Genomic DNA, 19,771 nt, shown 5'->3' with positions numbered 1-19,771 from the left:
AAGAGCCCAGCCTATTACACATTTATTTTCTCCTTGCCACGTGTTAAATTCTGCACCATTTTTCATTTGTTGGTCCCACGTGTAACTTGCCCGCTTTCTTTCCAAGCAAGTGAAGTCCACACACCAATAGTAGAGCTAGCAGCTGTCATATGCACGTGTCTAAAGGAACCATCAGCTTTTTCGTCAAATCATGTGGTCCCCATGAGATCAATCTCTTTCCAAGCAAGTGAGTTGCACTAACAATCTGAGAGCAAGTGCTCTACACACGCCCAAGCAATTTAAATTGCAACAAATTGATACTTTTCCAAAACTGAATTGGGAATAGTTTTTCACAAAAAAATAAAAAACACATTAGTTTAAATTTAAATCTGAATTTTTATATATGTGATATTTTTAAGAATACTATAAATAGAGGCGTAAAGTTTCTATTTGAAATATATATTTCTTGTCATAGAAAAACTTAGCATCAATGAGTGAATTTTAGAGAGATTTATTCAATAGAGAGTTTATGTTTCACTTTCATTCTTATTCATCTCTTTCTTAAAACACTTTGTGAAATTCTTGTGCTTATTTTTAGTTATGTCTAGCTAAGTTTTTATGTAGTTGATGGTGATTTTAAAGCTCTAAACATGTTTTTTTTTCATTTATTTTTTTTGAGAAAAACCCCAAGACTCACCAGCCAAGCAAATAGCTTGAAGAAAATGTGAGGGGGAGACTGATTGAATTAATTCTTCTCATATAAAATGAGATCATGGATACAAGAAGGGTAACCAGGCCACCAAACCTTACTAATAACTTCCGACAAGGCATATTTAGCTAAGGAATGGGCAACAGTATTAAAGGATCTAGCACAGAAAGAAAAACTAGCAGAGTGAAAAACTGAGTCTAAAATCTGCTAAGACTAACCCCAGAGAAGAAGCCAAAGGAACCTGGTTATTAAACTTCAAAACCACATTCAAACAATCAGATTCAAACCACACATATTGGAAACCCAATAAGCGGCATTGGTTGGCAGCATATTTTAAAGCTAAAGCTTCCGCTATTTCAGGAGTGACAGTACCCATAATGTGCCAAACAGCAGAAACTATAACATCACCGGTGGAGTCACGAGCCACCATACCTAACCCACATCTTCCATTAGGGGCATCAAGAGCAGCATCGACATTGATCTTAACAATCCCCCTAGTAGGCAGCACCCATGCCGACCTAAAAGAGCCCATGAGCGTGGATGGCGAGTTCCCCAACGTGAGAGAATTATCAAGAGGCTTATCTACTCTCTGATAGTTAGCAAGGAAGTCACGACCCCAAGAAACAACAATGTCTGAGTCAATCATTTTATCATAATGCACCTTTTTTTTCTCCTAAACCAAATTCTCCACATAATTACCAAAATCAGCTCTAAGGAAGCAATTGGCAAAGGGTCCAGAAACTGATGAATAAAATCATAGAAATCGTGACAAACAGCAAGAGGATCCCCCAAAGAGATATCACTAAGATTACGACAGTCAGCAAGGGAAGAGCAACCCCATAAGGCATGATGGGTAGTTTCTAACTGAGAATCACAAATAGGACATACCTCGTCTGTCAATAAACCGTGCTTAGTGAGGTTGCATTTGGTAGGAATCCAATTAGAAGAGATCTGCCAAGCGAACATCTTAACCTTCGGAGGAAGATTGAGAGACCAAATTTTTTTCCACCACCTCGAAAACCCGACTCAGGAAGAAGCACGACCTGTGCCTAGGTTGCGAATAGCAAGCCAGTAACCACTTTTGACAGAATAAAGACCAGAAGTTTCATAACCCCAGATTAGTCTATCCCGAGTCGGAGAAGATGGCCAAGGAATAGATAGGATTGTCGCAGCCTCATCAGGGGAAAAAAGACCACGAATGAGCTCCAAATCCCAATCCCCCGAGTCAGATCTGAGTTGAGAAACCGTACTTCCTTCACGTAAAAAGTTAGGAAACAGAACCAAAAAGTTTGACGGCATTGGAACCCACCCATCTTCATACACTCTGATATCCTTACCGTTTCCAACTCTCCAAATAGATCCAGCATCAAACAACTCCTTTCCCCATAAAATGTTTTTCCAGACAAAAGAACCATTCTTAGATTTAACCATAGAACCAAAGGGCTTTTTCCTGTGATACAAGCCTTTCAGAACCTTAGCTGCTACGGAACTCGGGTCATCATAAAGCCGCCACGCTTGTTTAGCTAGCATAGCTTGGTTAAAAAGGTGTAAATCCCGAAAGCCCATACCACCATCTTCTTTATGGCAGCAAAGTCGCTCCCAAGTACACCAGTGCATCTTTTGTTTGGTGTCATCACCACCCCACCAGAATCTGGCACACATACCATGGATACTATTCACGAAAGACATGGGAAGTTTGAAAAGCGACATCGTATAAGTAGGAATAGACTGAATAACAACTTTAATGAGAACCTCACGACCCGCCATAGAGAAAGATTTCGCCTTCCAACCATTAAGTTTTTTCCAAATACGATCACGCGCAGAATTAAACATCCCCGATTTGGTATGACCAGCGAAGCAAGGAAGACCCAGATATTTTTCATGACAATCCACACCTACTACCCCCAGCGCCGCTATCATATTATTCTTGTCAATGGTTTCAATGTTCGGACTAAACAAACAGCCGATTTTTCAAAATTGACCCTCTGTCCAGAAGCTGAACCATACCAAGACAAAATCAACTTGAATCTCTCACACTCCAAAACCGACGCTTGCAGAAAGAAAAGAGAATCGTCCGCAAACAGCAAGTGAGATATCTTCGGCCGCGAAATACCACAAGGAAAACCGTGGAGTAAGTTATTAACACAATCTTGTTTAACCAAAGTAGTCAAACCTTCTGCACACAATAGAAAAAGGTTCGTAGACATTGGGTCACCTTGTCTGAGACCCCTCTCAGGCTGAAAAGAACCAAACACACCACCATTCACAAGAACAGAGTACTCCACCGAAGAGATACAATCAAGAACCTTCCTGATCCAATCAACATGAAACCCCAATTTCTCCATAATCTTTCCAAGGAAGGACCACTCCACTCGATCATAAGCTTTGGACATATCCAACTTAATGGCACAATACCCAGGAGCACCAAATTTTCTCTTTTTTTTCAAAGCATTGATGCACTCAAATCTGATAAGAGCATTATCAGTAATCAGACGACCAGGGAGAAAAGCACTTTGTTCTTCCGAAATCACACCAGACAAGACCTCACACATCCTATTAGTCATTGTTTTAGTGATGATCTTATAAATGACATTACAAAGGCTAATATGACGAAAATCAGCAGGCTTACTAGGAGAGTCAACCTTGGGAATAAGACAAATGAGAGTCTTGTTAATACCTTTTAGAGTAGAATTACCATTCAAAAAGGAGAGAGCAGCCGCAATCACATCCGGGCCAACAGTTTCCCAGTTCTTCTGATAAAAACAAGCTGTCATACCATCACTACTTGGGCTTTTAGAAGGGTCCATTTGGAAGAGAGCTTTCCTCACATCTTCCCCAACAAAAGGACGGGTGAGCTGACTATTCAAAGTAGCCGAAATCTTTAGTGGAACCGCATTCAAGACCCGAGCAAGAGCCTCACGAGAAGGCTTGGTAGAAATAAAAAGATCAGAAAAATACTCCACAAACACTGCCCCCAAATCATCCGGAGAGGAAACAAGAACACCATCTTTATTGAGGATCGAAGCAATCCCATTTTTCTTCTTCCTACCCGAGGCACACTTCTGAAAATAGGAAGTGTTTTTATTGCCAAGCTTCAACTAGCTCACCTTAGCACGAGAGGCCCAGTACTTTTCTTCCTTTTCATGAAGAACATCCAGTTCTTTTTCAAGTATCCGAAGTTCCGCACAAGAAACACGGTCAAGGTTAGCATCAAGAATCGCCATCTGCTTCAACTTTTGACCAATGGCTTTTTTATGGCGCTGATGTACTTCTTTATTCCACTTTTGTAACTTTTTCCCTACAGCGCCCACACTTTCAACCACTTTCAACAGAGGATCCGCACTCGCAGCTTTCCATTCAGTAGTAATGATGTTTTCGCACTCAGACTCAGAAGCCCAAGCATTTTCATAATGAAATCTAGAACGAAAGAGCAGCTTACTGTCCGCTAAATGACGATTTGTGGCCAAAACAATAGGCCTATGGTCGGAACCCCGAAAAGTAAGGTGAGAAATATGCGAATCTGGGAAATAGTTCATCCAAGCCGAGTTGCAAACAAAACGATCCAACCTTTCTTGGACAAAATAAGAATCTTGATGTTTATTAACCCAAGTGTATTTAGGGCCCTCAAACCCCATATCACTCAGGAAACAATCATCCAAAGCTGTCCTAAAATTATTCATCAAGAATTGAGGCCGAGGGGGACCCCCATCCTTATCATTTTGAACCAAAATCTCATTCCAGTCACCACCACAAACCCAAGGATACGTGTTATTGTAAGCAATGCGACGCAATAAAGTCCAAAAATCATGTCGCAAAGAGGCATCAGGCTGCCCATAAATCCCAGTAAACCTCCAAGGAGTGACCCTTGAAATAGAAACTAAGACATCAATGTGTCCTCTTGAAAAAGAAAGAAGAGTAACATCAATATCCTCCAACCAAAAGAGACAAAGTCCACCACTTCTCCCAACTTTTTCAACTACTAGTTTACCAGCGAAACCCAAACGAACTCGTAAAAACTCCATTTAAGCAACAGTACCAAGTGTCTCAGAAAGAAAAAAAAATGTGCGGATTGACTTCCCGAACATTGGCATGGAGTGCTCGAAACGTCCTATCATTGCCCATGCCTTGGACGTTCCACGCCAACACATTCATAATGATAGGAGGCCCTGCTTCACAGGCACCGCCAAGTCAAAAGAAGTCACCCCGCCATCATTGTTCATCTTGACGGGTGACCCAAGAGAACCAACGGAAGTTTTCAGCTCAACAACCTCCGAACCAACACCATGAACACCCTCCGTCACTTCGGCCAGAGGAACCAGACCCGAGTCAACAGCATCCCGCACCAACCCAACACCACCACGAGCCCTCCGTTTTGTCGTTTTGAAAGAAGAACTAGACGGAGCAAACCCGAAAACGCCCAGAATTTTTTTCCGTCCTTTCCCCTTCGATGCATGACTTGAGTCCCTACACTCCTGTGCCTTCCCCCTTAGTCCTTTGTTTCCCTTTAGGATCAACCCCGTGGTCCTTAGATTCTGGCAGAAGGTGGCGTTTGACTCCCAGCACAGGAGGCCGCAGGCCACACTTGGCCTTGAAGCCGTCGTCGAGAGAAGAAGACGGCAAAGCTTGCAGCGACGAAACATGCATGGCTGGAAGAGAAGCAATATCAGTCCCATGCACCTTCACGTGGCTGGTAAAAAGAGGCACGTGAGCAGAAGCCTCTATATTCTTAGATTGAAGAGTTGGCCCAACAGAAACTGGCCCAATATCACCAGACCAAGCATTCCCAAAAATGCCATTTTTAGCACCATTGTTACCCGAAATGGCCATAGAAGCCTCCCCAATCTTTTTTGATGCACAAGGTGTACTTAACTCCCCAAGGATAGGTAAATTAATACCTAAAGTCAAGGGTTGACTCAAATTAGAAAGGGAAACTTTTTCAGCAATAAATGGGGAGTTATCATTTTTCCCATCACAAGAAATATGCAACTTCTCATTTATTTGAGAATCAATATTAGCCACCAAATTAGGAATGTCATTGACCACAGCCAAATTGTTTCTCTTTTGAGCACCATCGGCCCCAGAAGACGAAGAAGAAAGAGAAAGGCTGGCACCCCGATTCACACCAGCAACTTTCCAAATCGGGCTTGACTTGACTTCAGGCCTGATCGAAGCAACACCACCGCTCGCCGCCCTCTGATTCACATAACCTTTTATCACAACAGACGGGCCGCCTTTCTCCTTTCCAACCGCACGACGTAACTTCCCAGCATCCAAACAAGACCTCTTAGATGAAGCATGCAGTCGCTGGACTGGATTCGCACGAATAAAATCGCCGTACTTCCACTTATGGCCACGCGGAACCGAAGCCGGCAACGAAGCACATTCCCGCAAAGGGTGTCCGATAATACCACAACAAAAACAAATATCGGGGAGACGCTCATACTTTAGAGGAAACTTAGCCTTTTCCTCATCCTTGATCAAACTAACTTTCATAAGTTTAGGAAGTGGCTTCGTAATATCGATACCGACCCAGACACGTAAGAATTTTCCCAAACAATCCGTAGAAGAAATCTCGTCAACATCCGTGACCGGGCCAAGAAGACCCCCTAGTTCCCTTCCCATATCCACATTCATGCAAGAAATAGGGACAAGATGAATTTGAACCCAAAATTTGACTCTATCAAAGGCCAAGGAAAGATAATCACCTACTCCCGTAGGGACTTCCAAGGCCAAGAGTTGATGTTCCAACAACCAAGGTCCACCGCCAAAGACATTCCGCTTATCTTTGAGATCCGAAAATCTAAACAGAAAAACATTATTTCCCACGGCCTTGACCGTCACCGACCCGTTAATTTTCCAAAAAACCTCAATACATTGCGTTATGTGCTCTCCCGAGACAACTTTGGTGGAGATCAACTTACCCACAAAGGTTCGAGCAACACTGTCTTGTCCAACGTCGATGAAATCCGCCTCAAGATCACCCTCGATGATCTCATCATCGCAGTCCAAAGAATCATTCAAAGCCGCCCATTCATCACGATCCATGACAAGTAAAAGCTGCCTCAATAGCCAAACCTCAAATCTCTAAAATATAGACAAAGACCGGTCACCGGCGACCACACCTAACAACACGGTCAATTTGAGAATTATCAAGAGTGCTTCTATATGCACTTTTTTTCCCACACTTCTATCTAAAAAACTCATCATAATTTTTTTTTCATTTATTGATGATTATGAATTCTTATTTTCTCTTATATCAAATTGCTTATGTTTTTCTATTCTTATTATTTTGATTATTGTTTTCATGTTAATTATGTGGCCACTAGATAAGATTTGACATGAATTTAATGTTATCTTAGAATTGTTATTTACCTAATAGTCTAGGATTCAAAGTATTTGTGATAAATTATGATAAGAGATTAGGTCAAAGTTTTTTTTTTTTTTTTAAATATGATGAGAAACATAACCTAAGTTGAATGAATTATGTTTGTTGAATTTTTGGCTTATATCAATTCATCTCTATAGAATTTATGCTTTCATTAGGTTGAATTTTGGTTCTTTTTCTTTAGGTTATGTAGTAAAAAAAATTAGTTAATAATGCTTACCTTTGATTAATTTGCATAAGAGAGATTGGAATAATAATTACTTGTGTATTATCTACGGTTGTTAATTTGATAGGAAATATGGAATAATATTGTTAATAAACAACAACATTATTTTTTAAATTAAAAGTTAGAATGTTTCTCCAAGACTAATAATTTAGGGAAATTACCCTAAATACGGTAATTTCTCCTTTCATTTTCACTTTTACGTGTTTTTTAATTTTGTTTCAATTCTATATGTGATCTTTTTTCAATTTTACGCTAATTAAACACTTTTTATTCCATTAATACCATTTATATATAATTTTATATTACAACTTTCCGTCTCCACCCATATTACTTTAGTTTTCCATGTCCCAAGCTACACTAATAATTAATGAAATCTGATAAATGATATTAGGAAGAAAAAAAAATTAAAACAAAACCCAACAATGATTGACAAATGGTTGTGATATCTCTCTTCGTACCAAATTTTAATAAGAAGCTAAGTGGGCATAATAATAAATGCCAATAAGTGAAAGGTAATAAATATGTATTTTTTTATATATATAGTATAAGACTTAATTTTGGTTTTTTAACATACAAAACAAATTCATATTTATAGTCCCTAAAATGAAACAACAAAATAAATAAATAAATAAAATATTTTTATTTTAAAAAAAGATCAATCCTTGAATCGAAAACGTGATGTTGTCAGTTTATGTGCATCCATATCCTTAATGATCATCGATTATGCTTAAAATCTAAGACCTTGTTTTTATTTTTTTAATCTTCTTTATATTTGTTTTCTTGGGAGAGTAGCCTAGACGTAGCTCGCTCTGGAACAGGTCCTTGATCATCTTCAGGGACTCTCCTCTTACGTACCAGTGGTGCCACATCTTCTTTCTCCTTGGTGTCTTCAATGGATGGCAAGACTTCTTGAGGAGGGGGAGCATGGGAAGAACGAGAGGTGGACCTCGGGTCCTGATAGCCAGTGTCTGGCCTTTGCTGATCAGGTTGCAAGCCACCATGGTAGCATCATTCACTACCTGATGGAAGTCCTTCTCCTTCAAAGGAAGACAAGACAACGTCTCGTATTGACCCCAAGGGTCTCAGACCGCTCTGTCCTTGCGAATATAGTTGTACAAGGAGCGAACTCAGTTAGAATGATTAAACAAAAAAAATGAAAATGATAAAGGAGTTCACGTACAAAATTCATAAAGTTAGAGGACTTACGAAGGCGGTTGAAGTATCGATGATCGCAGTTCTTGAACCCATTTGACATAAAGAACTAGTCTTTATAGTCATTTGGGTGGTTGGGGAGGTCAATGATGGATGGCAAGTTGGGGAAACGAGTGAGGTAGTAAAAGCCATCACCTCGCCCCTTCTGATCAGGACTGGCCTTGAGGCAGAAGAAGTAGATAATATTTGCTGGGGTGGGGACCTCTCACTCGTGTCGCAAAAATAGATATTTTAACCCCGCCAAAAGTTGATACAAGTTCAGGGGGAGCTGGAACGGAGACAGTTTGACGTAGTTAAGAAAATCTACGAAGTATTGGTCTAAGGGGAGGAAGGCACCTGCTTTCAGATGCTCATTACTCTAAGCCCCAAAGTCATCTTGCAGAGGGGTGCAACTCTGCTCTTCTTCCAACGGAGGTCGACCGAGGAGGACATCGATTCCCATCTCGATCCCATGGCTCAGTAGTATTTTGTTTACTTTCCCTTGCGACGTTATTCGAGACATAATGTGGTTGACCTTGAAAAAAGCGTTGGGGTCGATGACAAGTTCCCTCTCGACCACTGGACCGAAATGAGGAATTGGAGATTCAGACGCGATCTGCTTATCTTTGTTCTTATTCTTAGTAGAGAAGCTCGCGACGTTTTTATTTGGTGGGGCCATGATCTAGCTCGCTTGATGACAAAGCGACCTATTAGTGGTGACCTAAGACAATTACTAGCTACGATGATAAAGGTACGATGATCCGAGGGTTTAAGTTGTTTACTTATGGGTATTCAAAAATTTACACGAGCTAAGTTGTGTCCTAGCATCAATGCATGGGTCCACGCATAGTCCTAGGTCACGCGCTATGAATTTGTGAAATTCCCTGATACTTCATGATTCATTTGTCAGACCCACTACTTTTCTTTTGAAAGCGGTTTAATGCAAAATCGTTTAAGGAATCGTGATCCATAAGCTACCCAGAGCCAAACCTAAAATCCTCTCAACTTCTACATCCAAACAGGTATCCTAATCGATTTACCGGTGACATTTTCTTTGTAAAACCCATAAAATTTGCCCAGTTTTTTAATACCTTATTTCTAAACAAGTCTAGTGTCATTATTTTAGCCTAAGCCAAACCCTATTTAAACTCAAACATGGCCAAAAATTGAAACGATATTGAACAAAGAATGTTTTTCGAAGTAAAAAAGTCACTGGAAAATAAAGAAATGAAAGATTCAAACTAGATGAGGAAATACTTATAGTTTATACGTTCGTTCGATGAGAATGTCGATTCGTCCATAGGCTGGAGCTTGAAAGCTTTTGAGAGACTAAAGGGCGATGAAGGTTTCTGGGAAAAGTTTGAGAGAAAAAGGGAATTTTTAGTTTTTGAAAGGAAAGTTTTTGAATGCAAAAGTGGTAAGGTTCAGGCACGATCTCCCTATTTATACATAAACTTTGAGAATTAATTTGGGCCATTCAATTGGCTCAGCATGAGATCCAAAGGAAAAGATTAAATGAGTCGTGTGGCGGCAAAAAGTTTACAGGATAGTTGTCGCAGTCTTCGAAACCCGGACAGACGCCAATTTCAGACGGCCACGTGTTCAACACTCGAGTAGTAGGTAGTGTTATATTATTTTATAATATAATGTAATATTATATTATATTATAATATAATGTTTTAGATTAAATCAATGTGACAAAGAGTGTCACATATTGTAACATATAATAGAGAGTTACAATATTTAGTGTAACGCCCTGGCTACCCCAGAACAGTTACGGTGAACGGTGAACCGGAAATTTGACCCTCTACCCGAGTCCTTTGGTTAAAAACGTGATCTAAGTGTTATTATCAGGTTAAGGTAGAAAACCAGTAAAAAGGAAAGGGTACATTTCATTAAGTAAACAAACTGCTCATGAGCCTTTCAAAATGTTTACAAGTAGTTCGTAATACAAAAGAGTCGCTACAGTTCCAAATTTACAATCCCCGCCGGCCTAAGCGGCAAAAATAGGGTAAACCCCTAGTCCCTCTGAGAACTCCTTGACCGTGGCGGTCAAGCGGCCTTGTATGTACACAACATCGCCCAAGCTCTCCACTCAGGGCTGGTTAAGCTTTTCCTTTCCTTTACCTGCACCACATAGCACCCATGAGCCAAGGCCCAGCAAGAAAACACAATAAAACATGATATGATATCAACGGCGATCATAATAACCATTCAGGACTATCAGTCCAGCAAATAGGTGACAATAGCCAAAAGTCACAATAATGAGCATCGCTCCCTCTAGCCATGTGACGATAGGGTCACCAGGGCTCAGCTGATAAGTGATTCTTTCATAAGCTTGTTTAGGACAAGTGCATGGTGATTGGTCACCAACATAACCTTCCTCACGACTCTAGATTCGAAACTATGGACAACGTCCCTTAGCCATGTGACAAACGGTCACCGGGGTCATATACCTTGGCTATAGTCTTTTGGTTGTAGACCAGGCAAGCGCTTATAAGTTCTTCGACCTTAGGGTCGGTCCCGCATTAATGCCGTAAGACCATTCAATACGTGATCACCGACTTTAGAGTCGGTCCCTGACTAGTCAGTGTCTTAAACAGGTAATCAGCATTCATTAGCATTTAATATGCAATCCATGTTCACATATATCAACCAACATGCCTCAATATCAAACCATGCATGTCATATACCTGTACAGGGTGCAATTGTATCCACACACTATTTTCTTACCTCAAGTTCGAGCGAGAAGTATGATAAAGACGACCCCTGAGAACGATCGATCTTTTAGTTCCTTAGCGGTTACCTAATCACAACCAATTATAACCTCCATTAATGAGAATCCATAATAATAAGGTCTTAACCCAAGCACCACCCTCGGGACCTCGAAACATGCCCACACGGTGAGTAGATTCGATCCCGGGCCTTAAGTATTGAAACCCCAAATCAAAAACCCTTAAAAACACTCAAAACGGGGTTTGGAAGGAACAGGGTAGCGCTACAACGCTCAACCCCTAGCGCCACAGCGCTCTACTCAGAACCTCCCAAGCGCCAGAAAGCCTCCCGAGGAGCGCTATAGCGCCCTAGGGTGGGCGCTGTAGCGCTACCTCCAGGCCCAAACACCCCTGAACCGACCTTCTTCAACTTCCTCGATTCTAACTCGATTCCCAAGCTTCCAAAGCCTATTCTTGATGCCAAATAAACCCAAAACCATCCTAACACACCCCAAACATCACAAGCATGGGAACCCTAGCCAAAACTCCCAACAAAAACCATGAATTCATCCTAGTAATCTCAGCTGCAAAACAAACCAAAACAGAGCAAACCAAAGAAAACCATGGTTAGAAACTTACCCAAAACTCGGCTTATGATGGTCTTCAATGGTGGAACACACTCCCAAACTCCCAAGGCTTGCTTCCCAAGCTTGAATCCTCAAAATTGGTTCAAAAACCACAAAGAACAGTGAGGAGAAGAAGGTACGGGAGAACTCTAAAGTATACTCTGTTTTCCATCACTTTCTTCAGTCATCAAGTGTTATATCTATCCTAGGGGTGAAATGTCCATTTTACCCCTAGGTCAATTAATAGTTTCTAAAGGCTCCCAAGGGCATATCTGGTACTTCCCTTCTATCTCGTTAATCATAATTAACACTCTCCAATTCCCGCTATTCTCAATAATCATAAACACCAATAATTCACATCCCGTTACCCTTTACCACCCGGTAACGCTCTAATCACCAAAATCACCCCGAGACTCAACCCAAGTCCCGACACTTAAACCTGTTGTGACCAAACTGCTAATCAATAATCTACGATCGTCTCATGTCGAATAGCTCGAACAAACCCACATCATAATGTGGTCTCAACATATATCACCGACATGCATACAATTAACATTATATTATAATATAATTCTCATAAACATGCATAAACACATTAAATGGCATAATTAAACAATTATGGCCCTCCCAGCCTACAAATCCAGCCGTTAAACCATAATAGGGAATCCGAGGCATTACATTTAGATATATGAGATATATCCAAATAATGTAACATATTTGGTGTTACAAATTTGTAACTTCCAAATATTACCCTTTATTGTGTAAATTTGGTGTTACACAATATTGAGTTGAATTTCATAAAGCCATATGTGAAATGGCTGTTAGAGATATGATTTTAACCCCAATAATGTGTTTTGGGAGTTACAAAATCATTTGGGAGGGTTTGGAACCGTTTGGAAAAACAGCACATTTTCAAGTGCTAAAACTGGGCTGTGGCCGCGGCCTGGGGGACAGAGAGCAGTGGCCGCGGCCACTAATGTCCCTGGCCGCGGCCACAGGTGCATTTCAGGCCAATTTTTCAATTTTTTCCAAATGTGTTGAACGGTTCCAAAAACCCAAATAACTCCCAAATCTCAATTTTAATTCCATATTAATCCAATTAAACATTGGTAACAGCCATGGGGGTTGGTGGAATTTGAAATTCAAAGGGTGTCTCTAAACTCTATAAATAGGAGCCTATAGCTCACTTGAAAGACACAACATTTCTATCCATTAGAGCACTTGGCTAGAAACACCTTGAGGCTTGATAATTCCAGAAAGTATTTCCAATATCTGAGAGAGATCCCTTAGTGCTTGAGTTAGGGGGAAATAAGCTTTTGGACAAAGGTTTTAAACCTTGTTCAAGTTGGTGATCCCCAACCCTCTTAACTTAGGTTGTGTAAGTGAGAGTTTACTTGTGTTTCTGTTCTTCATTTTATTCTATTGTTTTTCTTCTTATTCTCTTGTTCTATTTACTTGTATATTTTGTTTAAGAGTTTTAATCTTTTCTTTTGGTTCAAACACTTTATTTACTTGTAATCTTTTGCTTAGAGTTGTATTCTCACTATTCTCTTCTTCTTCATCATCTTCTTCCTTTTCTTTGTTTATTTGTAATTTTTAGTTATAGAGTTGTAACCTTATTTAATCAATCTATATTTATTTGTAATATTATTGCATAGATTTGTAAAATTCTTACCTATTTCCATTGAGGTAAATACATATTTTCCTAACAGGTAGACACAATTTTACATGACAGAAGCCTAAAAGCCCCTACTGTGCATGTTAGAAAGTGATGACATCAAGCATGAGCAGAAGCTTGGGGCAAATGTTGTACCCTAAAAATTAGCACGAGTTTAATCACTCAGCTAGGGATACGGTTGATAGATGAATATATGGAAAAGCAGAAAAGTAGAACATCTAGCTAATGATGATGTAAGAAGCTCGAGTTAGGACTTAGCAATACAACATTTAGGTAATTATCAAGTCCCCTCTTAAGATGAAGGTCCAGTTCAAGACATATAGTGCCCAGATCCCCTTTAGGGCGCTCTAAAGTTAATTCGAACTAAGGTTCGGGTATTATCGATCACCAGCTCGATGAAGATGTTCAGCTTGTGAAAACCTGCTCATGATGCATACTGAAGGATCCTGAGAGACTCGGAGGCATTCTATATGCTCATTAATGCCCAATTTGTATTTCACATTTATTATTTATTATCCGAGATAGTAGGAGTGTATTCTGTTATGCAATCATATCCCAATGTAAATGGGAATTATCTGTATTAAATATATACCATATTTATGCACACGGTTATCTAATACTGTTAAGGAAATTACACTATAAATATCAGTGATAATGAATAGGAAAAGGGACGACCTTTTTGTATTACTGAAACTCTGCAGAAATTGTGAGGGAAGAGCAATAATATTGTCTCGTGGACTAGGTGGATTTTAACCATTGAACCACGTAAAATTGTGTGTACGAAAGGGTTCTTATAAGTTCATTACGATTTGAAAATAAGCACTAATACCCTTATTAGATTTCTAAATCTATCGTTGATGCAATATTTGGTTATAATTCCAGCTCCTTGCTGCAATATTTGGTTATAATTATTCCCTTGTACTGTTGGTAGAGGCTCTCCTCGCTGGGCATTTAGATGGACCCTCAAGTCCATGTTTGGCTGATTAAACTGCCCCCGGTTCTGATTTAAATGATCTTAGAGATCAGGATTGTTATTAGGATAGTTATCATAGTGTCTTAGCTTAGTGTTATACACACTCACCATCCTACCAACGTCATGGTTGTTAGTTCGATAGCTATCCTCAGCATAACTAACAGTTCGTTTTTGTTGCTCATGGTTGTTGTTTCGAGGTAGGTTTTCTACGTGTACCCTGATCTCAGTAGCTCAGGATCTGGATAGGTGAATTCCAGACTACTGGGGTTGCCTTGTCCCCTAGTTTTCTCCTATGGGGACCTCACGATTATCGCTTTGACCTTGCCCCGTCCTTGGATTTCTATCCCCATTTGCACTCCTCGTGCTTTGAGCTGGCCTCTGAGGTACCCCTTTGCTAGCTCGAGTTCCTCTTGGGACATGTTGTGGAATGTCCCAAACTAGTGAAGGGTGCCTAATTGTCAATGGAAGATGCCGAATTGGTGATGGTGGAGGTCTCTCACCATTTTAGATTGGTCGTGAGGGTTCTGGGTAGCTGCTTCAAGCTGCTTGTTGAGCAGCTCGATTATTCCCATTGTCCATAGAGACCTCCCTAGCCTGGTTATTGTTTTCTTGCATGGGATTTCATGCTGAAACCCTTGGCTTGCTAACTCCAGGATTTATCATGGCTTCTCATGTCTAGGCTTGGCATACCCTCTACTCAACTATTCGAGCAACTGTACTTCCTTGGGGTCGCCCTTGGTTCTCCTGGGAGCTGATTGGGCTTCAATGGCTTCAACAACTCTTGTCCCCGTATCCTTTTTTACATGAGTGGCCTTAACTAGCATTTCTCACAATAATTGGTTTTCTAATTCCACCTTTGGGACGTACCTCGTCGGATCATAATAATCTTGACGAGGTGGTCTTAAACTCTGGCTAGGGTCATGTGGAATCACGAAAGCACTCCCTTCATTTGGAGTATGATTGTCATTCATGGGTCGTTTGTTAGCCCTTCGAGGGTGTTCCTCGGCCCGTGGAGTGGTATCTTTAGATATTTTGGGGAGTGGTCGTCCACTTCCAGATACAGGGAGATTTCTGATGGGTGTAGCCATTGCTACGATGAACACATACGTTTTTTGGGGGAGGTTAATGCTCTCAATGAAAGCACCAAATGGTTGACGCAGTTTTTCGTCAACGAAAATAGAAGAGAAATTAAGCATAAGTAATCAATAAAGAAATGTAAAGAAGAACATAGATTTTGTGTGGTATAGTAGTTAAATCTACTTAGTCCACGAGTCACTCTTATTAAGATGATCTGCGTTAAAGTTACAAGAAATTTCACAAAACTTTGGTACAAAATTTGTGTGAAAAATACAAATGATTGATCCCCATGTATTTATAGATTGAGTTATGATATTCTTCCCCACTTTTTTAGGGGAAGTTACATAAAAATCTACATTCAAAATTTGAAATAATTTGAATTACAAATGAATCAGTTTGACTATGCTAATATCTAAACCGATTCCTTAAAGATAGGCTTTGTTCACTCAAACATGGCTTCTTGATCTTGGAAAATGCGCTTTCGAGCTAATACACATCTTTGATCTCATAGCTGCTTTGTCCGTGATTACTGCCATTTACTTTTCAAGCTGACTCTCTCATAGCGATTGGACCTTTCGAGCTAATCCTCCATTTCGAGCAGAAATTAATTGGTAATGAATTAGCAATATTATAGCTAATTTACATATGCATATGATCTCATCAAGCTATTTCCCGAGCCTACATTTTGAGATAAATTATTTGTCTCAAAATATGAGCATAACAATTTTCATATGAAAAAATGTATATAGTTTTTGTGTGAACAAATATGTATACTAGTAATTACGTTGGTTGATGAAATTCCGTTTTTAGTAATTACCAAATTGATTAAACCATGTGAATTAATTAAAGTGCGGAATGGTAATTAACTGTTTAAACAGATTGCAGTTCTGTCGGGAGAGAATCCGAACTTGTCACGACAAAAACTGAACACAATAAAAAGACAGTGCAAAACAATAAAGAACACAATGAGTTTTTACAAGGTTTAGAAACCCTTTCGGATAACCTACTCCTTGGGGCCACGCCCAGAGAATAAAACCAATTAATAAAGAATCACAAGTACAAAATATTGACTTAAACAAAACAACACTCCCTCTTGAGATTTGCCGCAACTTTGTTGTACTTCTCTTCACTAATATGATCTTGATTGAAATGCTCAACCACTTGAAATCCCTTCAATGGCTAGTGAGTGCTTGCATCATCCCGACGCAAGGCTTGTAAAAATCTTCTCCCGAAGACTATAAAAGTTGTGTTCAAATTACAATGTGTATTCACTCATGAACGTTGTATAAACTCACGACAAAAAACTAAACTCTCATATTTCTACAAGATCACGTGAATACTATGATCTTGAATACAAATAAGGAACTCTCACAAATATTACAAGACACTCACAAATTATGTATCTAAGAGTTCACTTTTTCTCACTGCCTTTAGAGCCCTATTTATAGAGTCCTTTTTCGTGCTCATAAAGGCTGAGAAAGAATCTCCTAATAAAGGCAAGAATAATTGAAGATATTCTTATTTGATGAAGAATTGCCTTTTTCAGAAGATGCTGATTCGACAGATACGATTTTGGAGGAGACAGCTAATACTTGTGTCAGATCAAAAAGCTCAAGATAGAAATAACAATTAATGACAACAAAGATTTAGTTTCCTGATTTTTATAAACTTGAGTTGCACGAAAATATATAGACAAATATTCCAGAAATGACTTTGAGTAAGTACTAAATATTTGCAAGATATTACTTCCCTTTATAAACAAATTGTGATAAAATACAATTAAATAAGGAATGTAAATATTCCACAAAACACAAGAAATGGAAAGTGAATTCCGAAAAGCACAATAAGGGAAACAAAAATTGATCTTTTAATAAAAAAGATATTTCTATAAAATATGCCAATTTTAGGATTTACAATCTCCCCCTTTGGCAATTTTATAGACAAAGCATATCTATTTTTAAAAGATCCCTGCAAAACACAAGTGAGTGCTTAAATTCACAAGAGTCACAAAATGACTCCCCCTGCCAAAAATAACCAAAGCATAAGAGAAAAAATTGTTAACAAAAATAATGAACAACTACAGGTCAACCCAAATAAACAAAGTACCAAAAAAATAGAGTTACTCTCTCTCCCCCTCATTGTCTAAGAAAATGCCAAAGAACAAAGGAAACGAAACCAAAAGAAAGACACAACTAGTGTTCTTTTACATTTTAAAAAAATAAATAAAAATAAATCGAAAGGAACGGTAACCGACATGGAGCAGGAGTGGTGGATGCATTGATAATGGCCAACGAAGTAAGAATTTGGCGCTGAGTATCCTCCATGAGAGTGAACCGGTCAGAGAGACTTGTAATTCCTGTGTGGACAGAAGCGAGATCAGTCGGGACAGTAGGAGTGTCAGTCACAACATTGCCAGACCCAGAACCAGCCAGATTAATGCCTTTGACCTTTAGAGCTGTGGACGGAGCATGGTCATCTTTGACAGTGTAGGTAGGACCAACCAAAGGACAAGTCAAGGTCTTGTGGGAATTCTTCAAAGGACGTTGAGAGTCCAAAAGTTTGTAAATGACTTGCGGAAACATCAAGTGTTGACCCTTGCGTTTGGCACCACTCAAAGACATGATTTGATAAAAAAATAACAGCAGCAAGATCAATGGTGACTCCAGTCCCAATTTTGAACAATAGAAAAGCCATGTCTAGAGTGATGGTCGAGGAATGAGTGGTAGGCATCCAATTAAACATTGGAAATTTGAAAAGAGCACCATAATAGTGAGTGAGATCCGAGACTCGTAGAGAGGTGCTTGGTTCCCACACCATAGCTTGACCAACCAACTCATACAAGACTTGATCCTTTGCAAACTCAATAGAATCATCAATCTCAACAACAACGAGATTGAGGGCCTTAGCAATTTCAGTAGGACTAAACTTATACCAATGTCCCCTAACATACACTTTATGAAACATAAAAGAAGACTGGTCTAACAACTCATCATTCAAATTTGCATAAAATTCCTTAACAACCCGAGGCACAAACCCATCAAACCCAGACAAAGATCGCAACCAACCCATTTCCTCTAAAGTAAGTAATACCCCAAAAACATGATGATGAGAAAAAAAGGAAATTACGCTCACTAATAAAGTGATGATGGTCATAAAATTGCAGGTTTTTCTCATTATCATTAAAGCAGAAAGTAAGAGAATGAGCTTTGAAAGAACCTAAGGTACGGACAGGAGCACCTTTTTGTTTAGGGAGTTTGGAAGACAATTCTGGAAATGCCAATGGTGTGGTGCCCTTTAGGTCAGATGCAACAGGAGAAGCTTCTGATGGGTCTTCTTCAGATTCAGTCTCCTCCGCCAAATCGTCCAACTCAGGCAGTGAGTCTTCTGTTTCAGGAGAAACATCCTCCGACGAGGTGCAAGGAGGTGGGTTGATTTTTGCCTTCAATTTAAATCGGGATAAAGGAGATGAATTAGCGATGGAGCTAGTACCTTTTATTGGAGCTACTTTGGCCTTCTAGCCTTTGTTTGTTCCAGCAGCTTTGGTCTTGCGTTTGCCCTTTGCCTTGGGGGTCAAAACATCAGGAGATAACGACGATTCAGAGTCATGATCAGATGGATCAGACACAACTTTAGTGGAGATTGATTGGGAATGACTTGTAGTCAATGCAGGTTTGGATTTTATTTGACCTTCAGAAGAGGCGAGTGGAACCACCGAGGCTTGGTTTGGCTGGGCATCGAGGTTGGGAAAAATAACTCCTTTACTTGAAGCTCCAATTGCGGTAGATCCTATAGGACCCGGAAGAGCAAGAACCTTCTTTCTTGCTGTGGTTTTAGGTCGACGACCTGTAGGAGGCGAGACATTAGAGATTGATGCTGGGACGGGAGGAGTGGCCGTGGGAACTGACTCAGGAACTGTCTCCTGCTAAGACTTCATAGATTTGGAAGATGAATCACGGCCTCGAGTCTTCATGGCTGCTAAGAATGAAACAAGTGAAACACACAAAGAAAAACCCTAAACACTTTGGTTATAAGTGAGAGAGACAAACAAGAAAACACTGAGTATGAAACAACCAAAGTGAATCTGAATATATAGAGTATTCGGTGCACAAATGAGGCAAGTTCAAAAATGGGTAACCAAAAATGGGTAACCGGATTTTATGTGATAAATGCCAAAATATCTCCTTGTTTTTTTTAAAACAGATTCTTTCACACC

The 19,771-nt window shown here is 39.8% G+C and overlaps 1 protein-coding gene across 1 annotated transcript; it reads right to left on the bottom strand.

Moving 5' to 3' along the window:
* Window positions 1-863: 863 nt before the first annotated feature.
* On the bottom strand, window positions 864-1,654 carry LOC133832485 (uncharacterized). The gene is made up of 2 exons (XM_062262825.1): window positions 1,388-1,654; window positions 864-1,277 (listed from the first exon to the last, which is right to left on the bottom strand). Exons 1-2 carry the CDS (start codon window positions 1,652-1,654, stop codon window positions 864-866), a joined length of 681 nt encoding a protein of 226 aa, XP_062118809.1.
* Between the last annotated feature and the right edge of the window lie 18,117 nt (window positions 1,655-19,771).

Source organism: Humulus lupulus, chromosome 1 (genome assembly GCF_963169125.1).
Source record: "Humulus lupulus chromosome 1, drHumLupu1.1, whole genome shotgun sequence".
NCBI classification, from domain to species: domain Eukaryota; kingdom Viridiplantae; phylum Streptophyta; class Magnoliopsida; order Rosales; family Cannabaceae; genus Humulus; species Humulus lupulus.
The sequence above is the reverse complement of the archived record's forward strand: the minus strand, read 5'-3'. Positions and strand labels throughout refer to the sequence as shown.

What these genes read in the sequence shown, in the direction of transcription:
- LOC133832485 (XM_062262825.1), bottom strand. Translation starts at nt 1,654, where the DNA reads ATGTTCGCTTGGCAGATCTCTTCTAATTGGATTCCTACCAAATGCAAC. An exon ending in CTTCCTTAGAGCTGATTTTG is followed by an intron (nt 1,278 to 1,387) that starts GTAATTATGTGG and finishes GCTAACTATCAG; the next exon opens with AGAGTAGATAAGCCTCTTGA.